At 44.4% G+C, this 20207-nt stretch overlaps 1 protein-coding gene across 1 annotated transcript in view; it reads left to right on the top strand.

Moving 5' to 3' along the window:
- Positions 1 to 20207, top strand: part of LOC109876910 (vacuolar protein sorting-associated protein 13C-like) — a 225678-nt gene that overhangs the window by 84455 nt on the left and 121016 nt on the right. Inside the window, 9 exon segments of the mRNA XM_031812890.1 lie at positions 5162 to 5466; positions 5644 to 5791; positions 6370 to 6478; positions 7333 to 7481; positions 9357 to 9516; positions 9963 to 10042; positions 17607 to 17666; positions 18349 to 18508; positions 20063 to 20182. Of these exon segments, the coding sequence (XP_031668750.1) occupies positions 5162 to 5466; positions 5644 to 5791; positions 6370 to 6478; positions 7333 to 7481; positions 9357 to 9516; positions 9963 to 10042; positions 17607 to 17666; positions 18349 to 18508; positions 20063 to 20182 (1291 nt within the window).

Below are 20207 nucleotides of genomic sequence, written 5' to 3'. Positions count from 1 at the left end.
GTGGTGTTCTCACTAGGCCTCGTATAGCTATCAGTGTCCTCAGTATCTGTGGTGTTCTCACTAGGCCTCGTATAGCTATCAGTGTCCTCAGTACCTGTGGTGTTCTCACTAGGCCTCTTATAGCTATCAGTATCCTCAGTATCTGTAAATCTGTGGTGTTCTCTCTAGGCCTCTTATAGCTATCAGTATCCTCAGTATCTGTAAATCTGTGGTGTTTTCTCCAGGCCTCTTATAGCTATCAGTGTCCTCAGTATCTGTGGTGTTCTCTCTAGGCCTCGTATAGCTATCAGTGTCCTCAGTATCTGTAAATCTGTGGTGTTCTCTCCAGGCCTCTTATAGCTATCAGTGTCCTCGGTATCTGTAAATCTGTGGTGTTCTCTCCAGGCCTCGTATAGCTATCAGTGTCCTCAGTATCTGTAAATCTGTGGTGTTCTCTCCAGGCCTCTTATAGCTATCAGTGTCCTCAGTATCTGTAAATCTGTGGTGTTTTCTCCAGGCCTCTTATAGCTATCAGTGTCCTCAGTATCTGTAAATCTGTGGTGTTTTCTCCAGGCCTCTTATAGCTATCAGTGTCCTCAGTATCTGTGGTGTTCTCTCCAGGCCTCTTATAGCTATCAGTGTCCTCAGTATCCTCAGTATCTGTGGTGTTCTCTCTAGGCCTCGTAAAGCTATCAGTGTCCTCAGTATCTGTGGTGTTCTCACTAGGCCTCTTATAGCTATCAGTATCCTCAGTATCTGTGGTGTTCTCTCTAGGCCTCTTATAGCTATCAGTATCCTCAGTATCTGTAAATCTGTGGTGTTTTCTCCAGGCCTCGTATAGCTATCAGTGTCCTCAGTATCTGTGGTGTTCTCACTAGGCCTCGTATAGCTATCAGTGTCCTCAGTATCTGTGGTGTTCTCACTAGGCCTCGTATAGCTATCAGTGTCCTCAGTACCTGTGGTGTTCTCACTAGGCCTCTTATAGCTATCAGTATCCTCAGTATCTGTAAATCTGTGGTGTTCTCTCTAGGCCTCTTATAGCTATCAGTATCCTCAGTATCTGTAAATCTGTGGTGTTTTCTCCAGGCCTCTTATAGCTATCAGTGTCCTCAGTATCTGTGGTGTTCTCTCTAGGCCTCGTATAGCTATCAGTGTCCTCAGTATCTGTAAATCTGTGGTGTTCTCTCCAGGCCTCTTATAGCTATCAGTGTCCTTGGTATCTGTAAATCTGTGGTGTTCTCTCCAGGCCTCGTATAGCTATCAGTGTCCTCAGTATCTGTAAATCTGTGGTGTTCTCTCCAGGCCTCTTATAGCTATCAGTGTCCTCAGTATCTGTAAATCTGTGGTGTTTTCTCCAGGCCTCTTATAGCTATCAGTGTCCTCAGTATCTGTAAATCTGTGGTGTTTTCTCCAGGCCTCTTATAGCTATCAGTGTCCTCAGTATCTGTGGTGTTCTCTCTAGGCCTCTTATAGCTATCAGTGTCCTCAGTATCTGTGGTGTTCTCTCTAGGCCTCTTATAGCTATCAGTGTCCTCAGTATCTGTAAATCTGTGGTGTTCTCTCCAGGCCTCTTATAGCTATCAGTGTCCTCAGTATCTGTGGTGTTCTCTCCAGGCCTCTTATAGCTATCAGTGTCCTCAGTATCTGTGGTGTTCTCTCTAGGCCTCTTATAGCTATCAGTGTCCTCAGTATCTGTAAATCTGTGGTGTTCTCTCCAGGCCTCTTATAGCTATCAGTGTCCTCAGTATCTGTAAATCTGTGGTGTTTTCTCCAGGCCTCTTATAGCTATCAGTATCCTCAGTATCACTCTCCTTATGAGGTACAGTTTATGGCATGTTGTATAGCACTAAACTACAGATTATGGCACGCAGCGCAGCACTAAACTACAGATTATGGCACGCAGCGCAGCACTAAACTACAGATTATGGCACGCAGCGCAGCACTAAACTACAGATTATGGCATGCAGCACAGCACTAAACTACAGATTATGGCATGCAGCACAGCACTAAACTACAGATTATGGCATGCAGCACAGCACTAAACTACAGATTATGGCATGCAGCACAGCACTAAACTACAGCATTCACCCTCTGCTTTGCAGCTTCATCACACCCAGACACCACAGCACTGTTAACCACTACCTTACGCCCAGGCCCCTATCTTAAGGACAGGGTTAGGGCCCTATCTTAAGGACAGGGTTAATTCCAATGAATTGAAATGGAATTGACCCCAACCCTGTTAAGAACCTATACGTACATTTTACTCAGAGAAACATTTAAGCCTTGTTGTGACCGAGTGGGCTTGTGCAAAACCAGATCTGTTGTTGTGACCGAGTGGGCTTGTGCAAACCCAGATCTGTTGTTGTGACCGAGTGGGCTTGTGCAAACCCAGATCTGTTGTTGTGACCGAGTGGGCTTGTGCGAACCCAGATCTGTTGTTGTGACCGAGTGGGCTTGTGCGAACCCAGATCTGTTGTTGTGACCGAGTGGGCTTGTGCGAACCCAGATCTGTTGTTGTGACCGAGTGGGCTTGTGCGAACCCAGATCTGTTGTTGTGACCGAGTGGGCTTGTGCGAACCCAGATCTGTTGTTGTGTAGCCAACTCCCATGGTCATGTTTGGCGTCACGGTGTCCATAGATCGGAGTAGACAGCACCAACAGATCTGGGTCCAGGCTAGACGGCACCAACAGATCTGGGTCCAGGCTAGACGGCGCCAACAGATCTGGGTCCAGGCTAGACGGCGCCAACAGATCTGGGTCCAGGCTAGACGGCGCCAACAGATCTGGGTCCAGGCTAGACGGCGCCAACAGATCTGGGTCCAGGCTAGACGGCGCCAACAGATCTGGGTCCAGGCTAGACGGCGCCAACAGATCTGGGTCCAGGCTAGACGGCGCCAACAGATCTGGGTCCAGGCTAGACGGCGCCAACAGATCTGGGTCCAGGCTAGACGGCGCCAACAGATCTGGGTCCAGGCTAGACGGCGCCAACAGATCTGGGTCCAGGCTAGACGGCGCCAACAGATCTGGGTCCAGGCTAGACGGCGCCAACAGATCTGGGTCCAGGCTAGACGGCGCCAACAGATCTGGGTCCAGGCTAGACGGCGCCAACAGATCTGGGTCCAGGCTAGACGGCGCCAACAGATCTGGGGTCCAGGCTAGACGGCGCCAACAGATCTGGGTCCAGGCTAGACGGCGCCAACAGATCTGGGTCCAGGCTAGACGGCGCCAACAGATCTGGGTCCAGGCTAGACGGCGCCAACAGATCTGGGTCCAGGCTAGACGGCGCCAACAGATCTGGGTCCAGGCTAGACGGCGCCAACAGATCTGGGTCCAGGCTAGACGGCGCCAACAGATCTGGGTCCAGGCTAGACGGCGCCAACAGATCTGGGTCCAGGCTAGACGGCGCCAACAGATCTGGGTCCAGGCTAGACGGCGCCAACAGATCTGGGTCCAGGCTAGACGGCGCCAACAGATCTGGGTCCAGGCTAGACGGCGCCAACAGATCTGGGTCCAGGCTAGACGGCGCCAACAGATCTGGGTCCAGGCTCAACCCCCTCCATCTCCTCCTTGTGCGTTTTTAAGTCGATGGTTGGCGAAACCATAAAAACGAAAAGCATTCCTAGTTGCCATGCAGATACCTAGTTGCCATGCAGATACCTAGTTGCCATGCAGATACCTAGTTGCCATGCAGATACCTAGTTGCCATGCAGATACCTAGTTGCCATGCAGATACCTAGTTGCCATGCAGATACCAACATGAAAGCAGCAGAGGGGAAGTGGTAATTCAGTCCGGTAGTATTTCAAAAGGTAGTCGGTGTTTCGGGTCCTAGCTTCTCTGTTTTATGGCTGCGTTTTCATAGCTCTCATCTCTAAGAAATGGCCCATTTAACAGCGCTGACAGGTTATAGTCTGACAAATGGTCCCTTCATACAAACCAGGAAGTTAATCAGCATGATACAGCAGACCCCTCTCTCAATGAAATATATATTTATATAGAGAAGAAGAGACAGAGTAGTTACTATAGCTTGATGTGTGATATATTTATATAGAGTAGAGACAGAGTAGTTACTATAGCTTGATGTGTGATATATTTATAGAGTAGAGACAGAGTAGTTACTATAGCTTGATGTGTGATATATTTATAGAGTAGAGACAGAGTAGTTACTATAGCTTGATGTGTGATATATTTAAATAGAGACAGAGTAGTTACTATAGCTTGATGTGTGATATATTTAAATAGAGACAGAGTAGTTACTATAGCTTGATGTGTGATATATTTAAATAGAGACAGAGTAGTTACTATAGCTTGATGTGTGATATATTTAAATAGAGACAGAGTAGTTACTATAGCTTGATGTGTGATATATTTAAATAGAGACAGAGTAGTTACTATAGCTTGATGTGTGATATAGAGTAGAGACAGAGTAGTTACTATAGCTTGATGTGTGATTTGTTGGGATATATGAAATCTTGACTAAACATATTTCTCTGTGGACATGCTGTAGTTAAAGAGCTGTTGTTGATGACGCGGTGTGGTAAACTATTTGATTGGTCAGTTGAACGTGATGCTCCGGTCTTGATGGCATGTTAATAGCCATGTCTCTTTCTATGTAATGGCTCTTGCTCCTGTTTCTAAATCTCATTGGCACTTTGGAATGTCTCTCTGAACTTTGTGGTTTGTCGTCGCACGGGGGGGGGGGGAAGAAAAAGGAATGTTTTTTCATGCACAACGTAACAACCCAACTCACTCCTCATTTCAAATGCTACGCAAATCTCACTCAACGGCCATTTTTCATAAAACCTTGTATACTACGTATAACGTCCCCTGTCATTGTTCCTTTACCATGGCTGACCATTAGACCACTATACAGAACCTCAGCGTGTCTGTCCTTCTGTGTTAGTGTCTTCATGGTCTCTGTCCTGCTGTGTTAGTGTCTTCATGGTCTCTGTCCTTCTGTGTTAGTGTCTTCATGGTCTCTGTCTTGCTGTGTTAGTGTCTTCATGGTCTCTGTCCTGCTGTGTTAGTGTCTTCATGGTCTCTGTCCTGCTGTGTTAGTGTCTTCATGGTCTCTGTCCTGCTGTGTTAGTGTCTTCATGGTCTCTGTCCTGCTGTGTTAGTGTCTTCATGGTCTCTGTCCTGCTGTGTTAGTGTCTTCATGGTCTCTGTCCTTCGCCCCCCCAGACGTTCCTGGATAACTTCCAGGCGGCCAAAGAGGCGTTGAGTGTGGCCACGGCCCAGGCAGCAGAGAAGGCGGCCTCCAGCGTCAGGGACTTTGCCCAGAAGAGCTTCCGTCTCTCCATGGACATCAAGCTGAAGGCCCCTCTCATCGTCATCCCTCAGTCCTCCACCTCACGCAATGCGTTTGTGGTGGACCTGGGGCTCATCACCGTGGGCAACCGTTTCAGTCTGATGTCGGCTGAAGGGTTCTCGCTGCCCGCTGTGTTGGACACCATGGACGTCAAACTCACTCAGCTCAAACTGGCCAGGTATTAGAGGAGACTAAAATAGGACATGGTGTGTGTGTGCGTGTGTGTTAACGTTGTCTTTCATTTATTCTTTCTTTCATGGTCCTTGGAGCCGGATTGTTAGCGTAATCATTTGAAGTGTGTGTGTGTGTGTGTGTCCTCTGATTGGGTAATCCCACTTTATTCATCTCTCCATAGGACCACGCTGAAACAAGGCTCCCCACAGACAGACATTGAGATCCTTCAGCCAATCAATTTAGAGCTTCTGGTCAAACGGAACCTGGCCTCTTCCTGGTACAACAAGATCCCTGGAGTAGAGGTTCAAGGAATGCTCAAGTCTATGAATGTAGGTTTACTGACCCTGACACTGACACTGACCCTAACACTGACCCTAACCCTAGAGTACCGGTCCAAGGATAACTCAAGTCTATGAATGTAGGTTTACTGACCCTAACCCTGACCCCCTAACCCTAACCCTGACCCCCTAACCCTGACCCCCTAACCCTGACCCCCTAACCCTGACCCTAACACTGACCCTAACCCTAGAGGACAAGTCCAAGGAGAACTCAAGTCTATGAATGTAGGTTTACTGACCCTACCCCTGACCCTACCCCTGACCCCTGACCCTACCCCTGACCCTACCCCTGACACTACCCCTGACCCCTGACCCTAGAGTACCGGTCCAAGGAGAACTCTACTCTATGAATGTAGGAGCATCTTCCATTGTATTTATTGTCAGAAAACTGTTTCCTCTTCCACTGACAGCTGGTGGTTCTCTGGATACAGAAGTTGCCTTCTAGGAGGACAGATCTGCCCTAGAAACACAGATGTTTGATCTCAATGGGATCGAGTTGTATAAATAAAAGGAGAGGTACATCAGCACCAAATCAAGATGTTTCCCTTCCTTTTTTAACCTCCCTCCAGATGGCTCTAGGTCAGGAGGACTTTGGTGTCCTGATGAAGACACTGAGGGAGAACATCGGAGAGGGCAGCAAAGAGCACGTCATGGATGTCAAGAAACAAGTAGCCCGAGGTAGATGCTAGTGTCTTACACACCAAACACACTGTAACTAGGGCCTGGAGGTAGATCCTAGTGTCTTACACACCAAACACACTGTAACTAGGGCCTGGAGGTAGATCCTAGTGTCTTACACACTGTAACTAGGGCCTGGAGGTAGATCCTAGTGTCTTACACACCAAACACACTGTAACTAGGGCCTGGAGGTAGATCCTAGTGTCTTACACACTAACTAGGGCCTGGAGGTAGATCCTAGTGTCTTACACACCAAACACACTGTAACTAGGGCCTGGAGGTAGATCCTAGTGTCTTACACACCAAACACACTGTAACTAGGGCCTGGAGGTAGATCCTAGCGTCTTACACACCAAAAACACTGTAACTAGGGCCTGGAGGTAGATCCTAGTGTCTTACACACCAAACACACTGTAACTAGGGCCTGGAGGTAGATCCTAGTGTCTAGATCCTAGTAACCGAAAGGTCGCTAGATCGAATCCCCGTGCTGACAAGGTAAAAAAATCTGTCGTTCTGCCCCCCGAACAAGGTAGTTTAACCCACTGTTCCCTGGTAGGCCGTCATTGTAAATAAGAATTTATTCTTAACTGACTTGCCTAATTAAATAAAGGTCAAATAAAACAATGGAACTGATCTGGAACCAGGCTAATTGATGATGCATTGCATGCATGTACAACCTCAATATGAATTTCCGTTCCACAAGATTGAACAATAAAGTTTTTCGATCGAACAATAAAGTTTTTTGAATTTGGAATCTTTGCTAGACACAGCAGAGATGTCAAAACAGATGAATGTGTATTACTGGAGATAATGTCTATTGAACCAATGATAATGTCTTTACTGGTAATGTCTAGACAAGGCAGAGCAGCACCAGCTGGAGGGGAATGAGGTGGGTTGTCTACCTGTGGAGGCTGGAGGAGGAGGACAGCCTGCTGCTGTCACCAATGCAGGAGGACTGGGAGAAAACATCGTCAATATGCTGCTCAACCTGGAGATTAAGGAGGTAGCTATCTACCGACCTAAACACAGTGGTCTGTTGTGATGTCATTAGCTATCTACCGACCTAAACACAGTGGTCTGTTGTGATGTCATTAGCTATCTACCGACCTAAACACAGTGGTCTGTTGTGATATCATTAGCTGGCTAATATACACAGTGGTCTGTTGTGATGTCATTAGCTGGCTAATATACACAGTGGTCTGTTGTGATGTTATTAGCTGGCTAATATACACAGTGGTCTGTTATGATGTTATTAGCTGGCTAATATACACAGTGGTCTGTTGTGATGTCATTAGCTGGCTAATATACACAGTGGTCTGTTGTGATGTCATTAGCTGGCTAATATACACAGTGGTCTGTTGTGATGTCATTAGCTGGCTAATATACACAGTGGTCTGTTGTGATGTCATTAGCTGGCTAATATACACAGTGGTCCGTTGTGATGTCATTAGCTGGCTAATATACACAGTGGTCCGTTGTGATGTCATTAGCTGGCTAATATACACAGTGGTCCGTTGTGATGTCATTAGCTGGCTAATATACACAGTGGTCCGTTGTGATGTCATTAGCTGGCTAATATACACAGTGGTCCGTTGTGATGTCATTAGCTGGCTAATATACACAGTGGTCCGTTGTGATGTCATTAGCTGGCTAATATACACAGTGGTCCGTTGTGATGTCATTAGCTGGCTAATATACACAGTGGTCCGTTGTGATGTCATTAGCTGGCTAATATACACAGTGGTCCGTTGTGATGTCATTAGCTGGCTAATATACACAGTGGTCCGTTGTGATGTCATTAGCTGGCTAATATACACAGTGGTCCGTTGTGATGTCATTAGCTGGCTAATATACACAGTGTTGTGATGTCATTAGCTGGCTAATATACACAGTGTTGTGATGTCATTAGCTGGCTAATATACACAGTGTTGTGATGTCATTAGCTGGCTAATATACACAGTGTTGTGATGTCATTAGCTGGCTAATATACACAGTGTTGTGATGTCATTAGCTGGCTAATATACACAGTGTTGTGATGTCATTAGCTGGCTAATATACACAGTGTTGTGATGTCATTAGCTGGCTAATATACACAGTGTTGTGATGTCATTAGCTGGCTAATATACACAGTGTTGTGATGTCATTAGCTGGCTAATATACACAGTGTTGTGATGTCATTAGCTGGCTAATATACACAGTGGTCTGTTGTGAAGTCATTAGCTGGCTAATATATACAGTGGTCTGTTGTGAAGTCATTAGCTGGCTAATATATACAGTGGTCTGTTGTGAAGTCATTAGCTGGCTAATATATACAGTGGTCTGTTGTGAAGTCATTAGCTGGCTAATATATACAGTGGTCTGTTGTGAAGTCATTAGCTGGCTAATATATACAGTGGTCTGTTGTGAAGTCATTAGCTGGCTAATATATACAGTGGTCTGTTGTGAAGTCATTAGCTGGCTAATATATACAGTGGTCTGTTGTGATGTCATTAGCTGGCTAATATACACAGTGGTCTGTTGTGAAGTCATTAGCTGGCTAATATATACAGTGGTCTGTTGTGATGTCATTAGCTGGCTAATATACACAGTGGTCTGTGTCTTTAGTACCTTTTACTGAAGCACCAAGGGAAATAACATGTCTCTTTGTACAGTTGGATGTTGATGCAGTTTAAACACGTCACAGTGTCTATTTTCCATCTCTCGTTGAAAACTAGACACTCCCAAATCCATCCAGCTTTACTCCTGCTACGTCTCAAATCTCCTTCGTTGTCTCTCTACCAAGATGTGGTCAGGTCGTTATTGCAAAAGAGAACGTGTTGTTAAACAAGTAACCTGGTTAAATAAAGGCGGACTAAATGTGGTTGTATCTCTCCATCAGGTGGTTGTGAAGCTGAAGAAGTCCAGGTCAGATCAGAAGGAGAGTCCATTCCTGGTTCTCCACGTAGCCCAGCTGGGCATCCACACCAATGTCAGGAAGTACGACATGGTGGCCACAACATACATCAAGAAAATCTCTATGAAGTGCCTGGAGTTCTCAGGTCGGTGGCTTTAGCCTGTCGAGGTGTCATGTTGTATAGGCTAAACTTTAAAATGTTGAATATCATCGTTCATATGACATGGTGGCCCACAACAAGAGATGACTATGATGTACCTGGGGTTCTCAGGTCGGTGGCTTTAACCTGTCGAGGTGTCATGTTGTATAGGCTAAAACCTCAAGGCCTGTTATGTTTAAATACTGAATACAATAGTTACCATGACATTCTGGTTAGGAATACAGTAGTTACCATGATTTAAACTGGTCTGGTCATTCTGGTTAGGAATACAGTAGTTACCATGATTTAAACTGGTCTGGACATTCTGGTTAGGAATACAGTAGTTACCATGATTTAAACTGGTCTGGTCATTCTGGTTAGGAATGAAATACATCCCAGTGTTCTAGTTGGTAAATCAGAAAGCCATTGATTTTCATTTGACTGTTTTCTAGATTCCAACGGTGAACCACTGTGTCTGATCAGTTCTTCTGTGGAGTCAGGTGCTGACCTTCTCAAAGTGGAATACTTCAAGGTGGGACATGCCTATTGATTTTGTTATACACTGAGTGTACACCTTCCTAATATTGTCTTGCTCCCCCTTTCTCCCTCAGAACAGCCTCAATTCGCCCAGTCTATACCTCTAGTACAGCCCTCTAGCCAAGTCTATACCTCTAGTACAGCCCTCTAGTACAGTCTATACCTCTAGCCCAGTCTATACCTCTAGTATAGCCCTCTAGTAAAGTATATACCTCTAGTACAGCCCTCTAGTAAAGTATATACCTCTAGTACAGCCCTCTAGCCCAGTCTATACCTCTAGTACAGCCCTCTAGCCCAGTCTATACCTCTAGTACAGCCCTCTAGCCCAGTCTATACCTCTAGTACAGCCCCCTAGCCTAGTCTATACCTCTAGCCCAGTCTATACCTCTAGCTCAGCCCTCTAGCCCAGTCTTTACCTCTAGCTCAGCCCTCTAGCCCAGTCTATACCTCTAGCCCAGTCTATACCTCTAGCCCAGTCTATACCTCTAGCCCAGTCTATACCTCTAGTACAGCCCTCTATCCCAGTCTATACCTCTATCCCAGTCTATACCTCTATCCCAGTCTATACCTCTAGCCCAGTCTATACCTCTAGCCCAGTCTATACCTCTAGTACAGTCTATACCAGTCTATAGTACTTAGTTCAGTCTATAGTACTTAGTGTTCTCGATTTGACATAGAGGTATAGACTGGGCTAGAGGGCTGTACTACCTTGTGTTCTGTGTGTTCATTGGCTAGAGGTATAGACTGGGTTAGAGGGCTGTACTACCTTGTGTTCTGTGTGTTCATTGGCTAGAGGTATAGACTGGGCTAGAGGGCTGTACTACCTTGTGTTCTGTGTGTTCATTGGCTAGAGGTATAGACTGGGTTAGAGGGCTGTACTACCTTGTGTTCTGTGTGTTCATTGGCTAGAGGTATAGACTGGGCTAGAGGGCTGTACTACCTTGTGTTCTGTGTGTTCATTGGCTAGAGGTATAGACTGGGTTAGAGGGCTGTACTACCTTGTGTTCTGTGTGTTCATTGGCTAGAGGTATAGACTGGGCTGTACTACCTTGTGTTCTGTGTGTTCATTGGCTAGAGGTATAGACTGGGCTAGAGGGCTGTACTACCTTGTGTTCTGTGTGTTCATTGGCTAGAGGTATAGACTGGGCTGTACTACCTTGTGTTCTGTGTGTTCATTGGCTAAAGGTATAGACTGGGTTACAGGGCTGTACTACCTTGTGTTTTGTGTGTTCATTGGCTAGAGGTATAGACCTGGCTGTACTACCTTGTGTTCTGTGTGTTCATTGGCTGTATACAGATTGAGAGTTCTTCCTAAAGTCCACACTAACTCAGAATAATAACAAACACTTTGCTTTTTAAAATTTAATTTAACCTTTATGTAACCTTTATTTAACTAGGCAAGTCAGTTAAGAACATATTCTTATTTACAATGACGGCCTATCAAAAGGCCTCCTGCGGGGACGGGGGCCTGGGATTAAAATAAATAAATACAATATAAATATAGGACAAAACACACATCACGACAAGAGAGACAACACTACATAAAGAGAGACAACACTACACTACATAAAGAGAGACAACACTACACTACATAAAGAGAGACAACACTACACTACATAAAGAGAGACAACACTACACTACATAAAGAGAGACATCACTACATAGAGACAACACTACACTACATAAAGAGAGACATCACTACACTACATAAAGAGAGACCACACTACATAAAGAGAGACAACACTACATAAAGAGAGACAACACTACACTACATAAAGAGAGACAACACTACACTACATAGAGACATCACTACACTACATAAAGAGAGACATCACGACAAGAGAGACAACACTACACTACATAAAGAGAGACATCACGACAAGAGAGACAACACTACACTACATAGAGACAACACTACACTACATAGAGACATCACGACAAGAGAGACAACACTACACTACATAAAGAGAGACAACACTACACTACATAAAGAGAGACAACACTACACTACATAAAGAGAGACATCACTACACTACATAAAGAGAGACAACACTACACAACATAAAGAGAGACAACACTACACTACATAAAGAGAGACAACACTACACTACATAAAGAGAGACAACCCTACACTACATAAAGAGAGACATCACTACACTACATAAAGAGAGACATCACGACAAGAGAGACAACACTACACTACATAAAGAGAGACATCACGACAAGAGAGACAACACTACACTACATAAAGAGAGACATCACGACAAGAGAGACAACACAACACTACATAAAGAGAGACATCACGACAAGAGAGACAACACTACACTACATAAAGAGAGACATCACGACAAGAGAGACAACACTACATAAAGAGAGACAACACGACATAAAGAGAGACAACACGACATAAAGAGAGACCACACTACATAAAGAGAGACCACACTACATAAAGAGAGACAACACTACACTACATAAAGAGAGACATCACGACAAGAGAGACAACACTACACTACATAAAGAGAGACATCACGACAAGAGAGACAACACTACACTACATAAAGAGAGACAACACGACATAAAGAGAGACAACACTACACTACATAAAGAGAGACAACACTACACTACATAAAGAGAGACAACACTACACTACATAGAGACATCACGACAAGAGAGACAACACTACACTACATAAAGAGAGACAACACTACACTACATAAAGAGAGACAACACGACAAGAGAGACAACACTACACTACATAAAGAGAGACATCACTACACTACATAAAGAGAGACAACACTACACTACATAAAGAGAGACATCACGACAAGAGAGACAACACAACACTACATAAAGAGAGACAACACTACACTACATAAAGAGAGACCTAAGACAACAACATAGCAAGGCAGCAACACTGGCGAACACAACATGGTAGCAACACGACATGACAACAACATGGTAGCAACACGACATGACAACAGCATGGTAGCAGCACAGCATGGTAGCAGCACAGCATGGTAGCAGCACAGCATGGTAGCAGCACAGCATGGTAGCAGCACACAGCACAGCATGGTAGCAGCACACAGCACAGCATGGTAGCAGCACACAGCACAGCATGGTAGCAGCACACAGCACAGCATGGTAGCAGCACACAGCACAGCATGGTAGCAGCACACAGCACAGCATGGTAGCAGCACAGCATGGTAGCAGCACAGCATGGTAGCAGCACAGCATGGTAGCAGCACAGCATGGTAGCAGCACACAGCACAGCATGGTAGCAGCACAACATGGTAGCAGCACAGCATGGTAGCAGCACAGCATGGTAGCAGCACAGCATGGTAGCAGCACAGCATGGTAGCAGCACAGCATGGTAGCAGCACAGCATGGTAGCAGCACAGCATGGTAGCAGCACAACATGGTAGCAGCACAGCATGGCAGCAGCACAGCATGGCAGCAGCACAGCATGGCAGCAGCACAACATGGCAGCAGCACAGCATGGTAGCAGCACAGCATGGTAGCAGCACAGCATGGTAGCAGCACAGCATGGTAGCAGCACAGCATGGCAGCAGCACAACATGGCAGCAGCACAGCATGGTAGCAGCACAGCATGGCAGCAGCACAGCATGGCAGCAGCACAGCATGGCAGCAGCACAGCATGGCAGCAGCACAGCATGGTAGCAGCACAACATGGTAGCAGCACAGCATGGTAGCAGCACAACATGGTAGCAGCACAACATGGTAGCAGCACAGCATGGTAGCAGCACAGCATGGTAGCAGCACAGCATGGTAGCAGCACAACATGGTAGCAGCACAGCATGGTAGCAGCACACAGCACAGCATGGTAGCAGCACAGCATGGTAGCAGAACAGCATGGTAGCAGCACAGCATGGTAGCAGCACAACATGGTAGCAGCACAACATGGTAGCAGCACAGCATGGTAGCAGCACAACATGGTAGCAGCACAACATGGTAGCAGCACAGCATGGTAGCAGCACAGCATGGTAGCAGCACAGCATGGTAGCAGCACAACATGGTAGCAGCACAGCATGGTAGCAGCACAGCATGGTAGCAGCACAACATGGTAGCAGCACAGCATGGTAGCAGCACAGCATGGTAGCAGCACAACATGGTAGCAGCACAACATGGTAGCAGCACAGCATGGTAGCAGCACAACATGGTAGCAGCACAGCATGGTAGCAGCACAACATGGTAGCAACACAGCATGGTAGCAGCACAGCATGGTAGCAGCACAACATGGTAGCAGCACAGCATGGTAGCAGCACAACATGGTACAAACATTATTGCTTTAATGTATTAGTCTTATTGTTATTGTTCTTAAAGCCTTGTATAACTTATTGTTCTTAAAGCCTTGTATAACTTATTGTTCTTAAAGCCTTGTATAACTTATTGTTCTTAAAGCCTTGTGTAACTTATTGTTCTTAAAGCCTTGTGTAACTTATTGTTCTTAAAGCCTTGTGTAACTTATTGTTCTTAAAGCCTTGTGTAACTTATTGTTCTTAAAGCCTTGTGTAACTTATTGTTCTTAAAGCCTTGTGTAACTTATTGTTCTTAAAGCCTTGTGTAACTTATTGTTCTTAAAGCCTTGTGTAACTTATTGTTCTTAAAGCCTTGTGTAACTTATTGTTCTTAAAGCCTTGTGTAACTTATTGTTCTTAAAGCCTTGTGTAACTTATTGTTCTTAAAGCCTTGTATAACTTATTGTTCTTAAAGCCTTGTGTAACTTATTGTTCTTAAAGCCTTGTGTAACTTATTGTTCTTAAAGCCTTGTATAACTTATTGTTCTTAAAGCCTTGTATAACTTATTGTTCTTAAAGCCTTGTGTAACTTATTGTTCTTAAAGCCTTGTATAACTTATTGTTCTTAAAGCCTTGTATAACTTATTGTTCTTAAAGCCTTGTGTAACTTATTGTTCTTAAAGCCTTGTGTAACTTATTGTTCTTAAAGCCTTGTGTAACTTATTGTTATTGTTCTTAAAGCCTTGTATAACTTATTGTTATTGTTCTTAAAGCCTTGTGTAACTTATTGTTATTGTTCTTAAAGCCTTGTGTAACTTATTGTTCTTAAAGCCTTGTATAACTTATTGTTCTTAAAGCCTTGTGTAACTTATTGTTCTTAAAGCCTTGTATAACTTATTGTTATTGTTCTTAAAGCCTTGTATAACTTATTGTTATTGTTCTTAAAGCCTTGTGTAACTTATTGTTATTGTTCTTAAAGCCTTGTGTAACTTATTGTTCTTAAAGCCTTGTATAACTTATTGTTCTTAAAGCCTTGTGTAACTTATTGTTCTTAAAGCCTTGTATAACTTATTGTTCTTAAAGCCTTGTGTAACTTATTGTTCTTAAAGCCTTGTATAACTTATTGTTCTTAAAGCCTTGTGTAACTTATTGTTCTTAAAGCCTTGTGTAACTTATTGTTCTTAAAGCCTTGTGTAACTTATTGTTATTGTTCTTAAAGCCTTGTGTAACTTATTGTTCTTAAAGCCTTGTGTAACTTATTGTTCTTAAAGCCTTGTATAACTTATTGTTCTTAAAGCCTTGTATAACTTATTGTTCTTAAAGCCTTGTATAACTTATGGTTCTTAAAGCCTTGTATAACTTATTGTTCTTAAAGCCTTGTGTAACTTATTGTTCTTAAAGCCTTGTATAACTTATTGTTCTTAAAGCCTTGTGTAACTTATTGTTATTGTTCTTAAAGCCTTGTATAACTTATTGTTCTTAAAGCCTTGTATAACTTATTGTTATTGTTCTTAAAGCCTTGTGTAACAGCAGAAACACAGTCGATACTCTATGCAGCACTTGTTTTCCCCCTACAGTCTGGAATTATTTTTTCACTTTGGAAATTAAAGCATTTGACGTCATTAAATACCTAATCAAACACCTTTTATGAGCCTTTCCTAAAATAGGAAATTCATATATGAATTATTCGAAATGCAAAGAGGCGCATTCCCAGAATCCCCATGGTCATTGTACTGTAGTTATATTTAATGATGCAGTATTGTAGCTGTTCAGAAACCCCCAGTCACATGTCCTCTCTCTGGGGACATCTTCTCTGTTCAGAGACCCCCAGCCATATGTCCTCTCTCTGTGGACATCTTCTCTGTTCAGAAACCCCCAGCCATATGTCCTCTCTCTGTGGACATCTTCTCTGTTCAGAAACCCCCAGCCATATGTCCTCTCTCTGTGGACATCTTCTCTGTTCAGAAACCCCCAGCCATATGTCCTCTCTCTCTGTGGACATGTTTTCTGTTCAGAAACCTCCAGCCATATGTCCTCTCTCTCTGTGGACATCTTCTCTGTTCAGAAACCCCCAGACATATGTCCTCTCTCTGTGGACATCTTCTCTGTTCAGAAACCCCCAGCCATATGTCCTCTCTCTCTGTGGACATGTTTTCTGTTCAGAAACCTCCAGCCATATGTCCTCTCTCTCTGGGGACATGTTCACTGTTCAGAAACCCCCAGACATATGTCCTCTCTCTCTGGGGACATGTTCTCTGTTCAGAAACCCCCAGCCATATGTCCTCTCTCTGTGGACATGTTCTCTGTTCAGAAACCCCCAGCCATATGTCCTCTCTCTGTGGACATGTTTTCTGTGCCAGGCAGCAGACTCTGGTGTCAATACAACCCAGAGATGTCATCTTCAACCCCGTAACCTCAATCTCATTTTAGAGATGCTGTACAAGACGGACATTACATTATCACTGTTTGTCTCTGTCATTATCAACACAATAGACCAGGGCACTCTCCAGACCTGGCCTGTGTCCCAAATGGCACCATATTCCCGATGCAGTGCACTACTTCTAACCAGTGCACTATATAGGAGTAGGGTTCCATTTCAGACACGGCCTAGAGCCCACTCCAGACTTGGTGGTGCCTGGCGTCAAGCCTGACAACATGACCGTCAGTGGGTTTCTTAGTGAGAATATACGTGTTGATATAATCTTCCTAAACGAATGGTTGTCAGAAGCCAGTGGTCCTAGTTAACAAAGCAGCATCTCTAAGGATCAGGAGTAGGTCTGGTCAAAGTCTACTTAGTGTTATTTTGAGCATTTAAACGACTGCTAATGTTTTGTGATAGTGATCGATTTTGTGTTTCCATTACTCCTAAATGACTGCTAATTGATTTGTTTCCATTACTCCTAAATGACTGCTAATTGATTTGTTTTTCCATTACTCCTAAATGACTGCTAATTGATTTGTGTTTCCATTACTCCTAAATTACTGCTAATTGATTTGTTTCCATTACCCCTAAATGACTGCTAATTGATTTGTTTCCATTACCCCTTAAATGACTGCTAATTGATTTGTTTCCATTACCCCTAAATGACTGCTAATTGATTTGTGTTTCCATTACCCCTAAATGAATGCTAATTGATTTGTGTTTCCATTACCCCTAAATGACTGCTAATTGTTTTGTGTTTCCATTACTCCTAAATGACTGCTAATTGATTTGTTTCCATTGCCCCTAAATGACTGCTAATTGATTTGTTTCCATTACCCCTAAATGACTGCTAATTGATTTGTTGTTTTCTTTCTTCTCAGGCTGACAGAAATAGGCCAAACTTTGCCACTGTTCACAAGAATACTGAGCAGATGATCAATGTAAGTAATGATATCTAAACGGTTTATTTGTTCGTCCAATACACCCAAGCGGGCAAAATTAAAACGACATCATTTCAACCAGACTCCAACCAGTTGTTTTTAAACTAGCATGAACTAGTTGTAATGCTGGGAAAGGCTCTGATATGTGTCTATGTTAGATACAACATTCTGCACTGGCACCTTTTATAAATGCAGCGGCCATGGTAATGTAGCCTGCTGGTTGTTGAATGGGGATCTGAGAGGTCTGTGAAGCCTGCCGACATCTTCCTGTTCTCTTAAGACCTCAAAGGGCTCGTTTCATTTACCATCTGATCATCACAGTCCATGTGACTTGGTTAAGTGGCTCTTTCTCTCTCCCCTTTTTCCATTCTCTCTCTCCCTCCCCCCTTTCTCTACTCTCTCTCCCCTTTCTCAACTCTCTCTCCTCTCTCTCTCTCTCTCTCTCTCTCTCTCTCTCTCTTCTCTCTCTCTCTCTCTCTCTCTCTCTCTCTCTCTCACTCTCCCCTTTTTCTACTCTCTCTCTCTCTCCCTCCCCCCTTTCTCTTCTCTCCCTCCCACCTTTCTCTACTCTCCCTCCCCCTTTTTCTACTCTCTCTCTCTCCCCCTTTCTCTACTCTCCCTCCCCCTTTTCTACTCTCTCTCCCACAACTCTCTTCTCTCTCTCCGTCTCCCCCTCCTGTAGGTGACCTTCACCTCCCTGGATCTACTGCTTCACACGGAGGCTCTCCTCTCCACCATAGACTTCCTGTCTTCTGCCCTGTCCTCCGGCAGCCTGCCCCCTTCACCAGAGGAGCCTAAGCAGAAGTCTGAGGAGAGCAGCAGGGCCATCTCTGCCAAGTCAAGTAAACACACAATATACTTTACACAAGGACACAACACACACTGTACAGATTTACACACACACACACACACACACTATAAGCATACACACACTCAACAGCCTGCACTCATCTTAGAAGGAAACTAGGTACAAGGTCAAGGAGAGGACGGCCTTTCTTCATCAAGTCAGTAGACATTCTTTATACCAGCGAGATGTCATCGTTTTCCTCTTTTCTGTTCAAACAGAATCAACTAATTCTGAGTGGTGAAGGTTAGGCGTTCATTCTGAGTGGTGAAGGTTAGGTAGTCATTCTGAGTGGTGAAGGTTAGGTGTTCATTCTGAGTGGTGAAGGTTAGGTGTTCATTCTGAGTGGTGAAGGTTAGGTGTTCATTCTGAGTGGTGAAGGTTAGGCGTTCATTCTGAGTGGTGAAGGTTAGGCGTTCATTCTGAGTGGTGAAGGTTAGGTATTCATTCTGAGTGGTGAAGGTTAGGTAGTGATTCTGAGTGGTGAAGGTTAGGAGTTCATTCTGAGTTATTTCAGTTGTTTTTTATTTTGTCATTATGTGGACTGTGTGTAAATTGATGTATTTAATCCATTTTAGAATGAGGCTGTAACTTAACAAAATGTGTAAAAAGTTAATTTGTCTGAATACTTTCTGAATGAGCACTGTACATACACACCCTACCTCCACCCTGCATCCTGTAGACTTGATCTTGCCCCATAAACAGATGAAAAACAGAGCAGTGGTTAGTAGATGAGATTAGAGGCCTCTTAGCCATGTCAAACACCCACATCCTGCTAAAACATTGCCCACTTTCACACTCAGCCTCGATGTCTGCGTACACGCCAGAGGACCACTCCAAGTGGAGTGTTGATCACTGAGCTGTTTCGGCAGGTCAATCTGGTGACCTGGTTAAATGAAGGCCAGAGGACCACTCCAAGTGGACTGTTGATCATTGAGCTGTGTCAGCAGGTCAATCTGATGACCTGGTTTAATGATGCCAGAGGACCACTCCAAGTGGACTGTTGATTGCCATTGAATCTGAAGGTGGTGAGGGTAGGCAACAACATGTCTGCCATGCTGATCCTCAACACTGGGGCCCCTCAGGGGTGCATGCTTAGTCCCCTCCTGTACTCCCTGTTCACCCACGACTGTGTGGCTAAACACGACTCCAACACCATCATTAAGTTTGCTAATGACACAACAGTCGTTAGGCCTGATCACCGACAAAGACGAGACAGCCTATAGGGAGGAGGTCAGAGACCTGGCAGTGTGATGCCAGGACAACAACCTCTCCCTCAATGTGAACAAGACAAAAGGAGAGATGATTGTGGACTACAGGAAAAGGAGGACTGAACAGGCGACCATTAACATATGTGGTCGAGAGTTTCAAGTGCCTTTTTTATATATAATATTTTTGTATTGGTTTTCACGTGTTAGTCATGAAAACGTACCATTCATTTCATTAGATATAACAGATTCTGATGGCCTAAGGTTACTATCTTACATGTCTCTTTTGGTTGGTCAACCAATAGCGAAATCATCGTGTGACTTTCTGTCCGTTTCCATGACAGCGGCTCTAGCTTCTCCGTCGGACGGTGACGTCGTCGACCTGAAGGTGATGATGCGGCTGGGGGCGTTCAACGTCCTAGTGTGTGATCAGAACTGCAACATGGCTGACATCAAGATACAAGGTGCCGATGTAGACAGAACCCTCAG

The sequence above is a fragment of the Oncorhynchus kisutch genome, unplaced genomic scaffold, assembly GCF_002021735.2.
Source record: "Oncorhynchus kisutch isolate 150728-3 unplaced genomic scaffold, Okis_V2 Okis03b-Okis08b_hom, whole genome shotgun sequence".
NCBI classification, from domain to species: Eukaryota; Metazoa; Chordata; class Actinopteri; order Salmoniformes; family Salmonidae; genus Oncorhynchus; species Oncorhynchus kisutch.
Note: the sequence above shows the minus strand (reverse complement) of the source record. Positions and strands in the feature narration are given on the sequence as shown.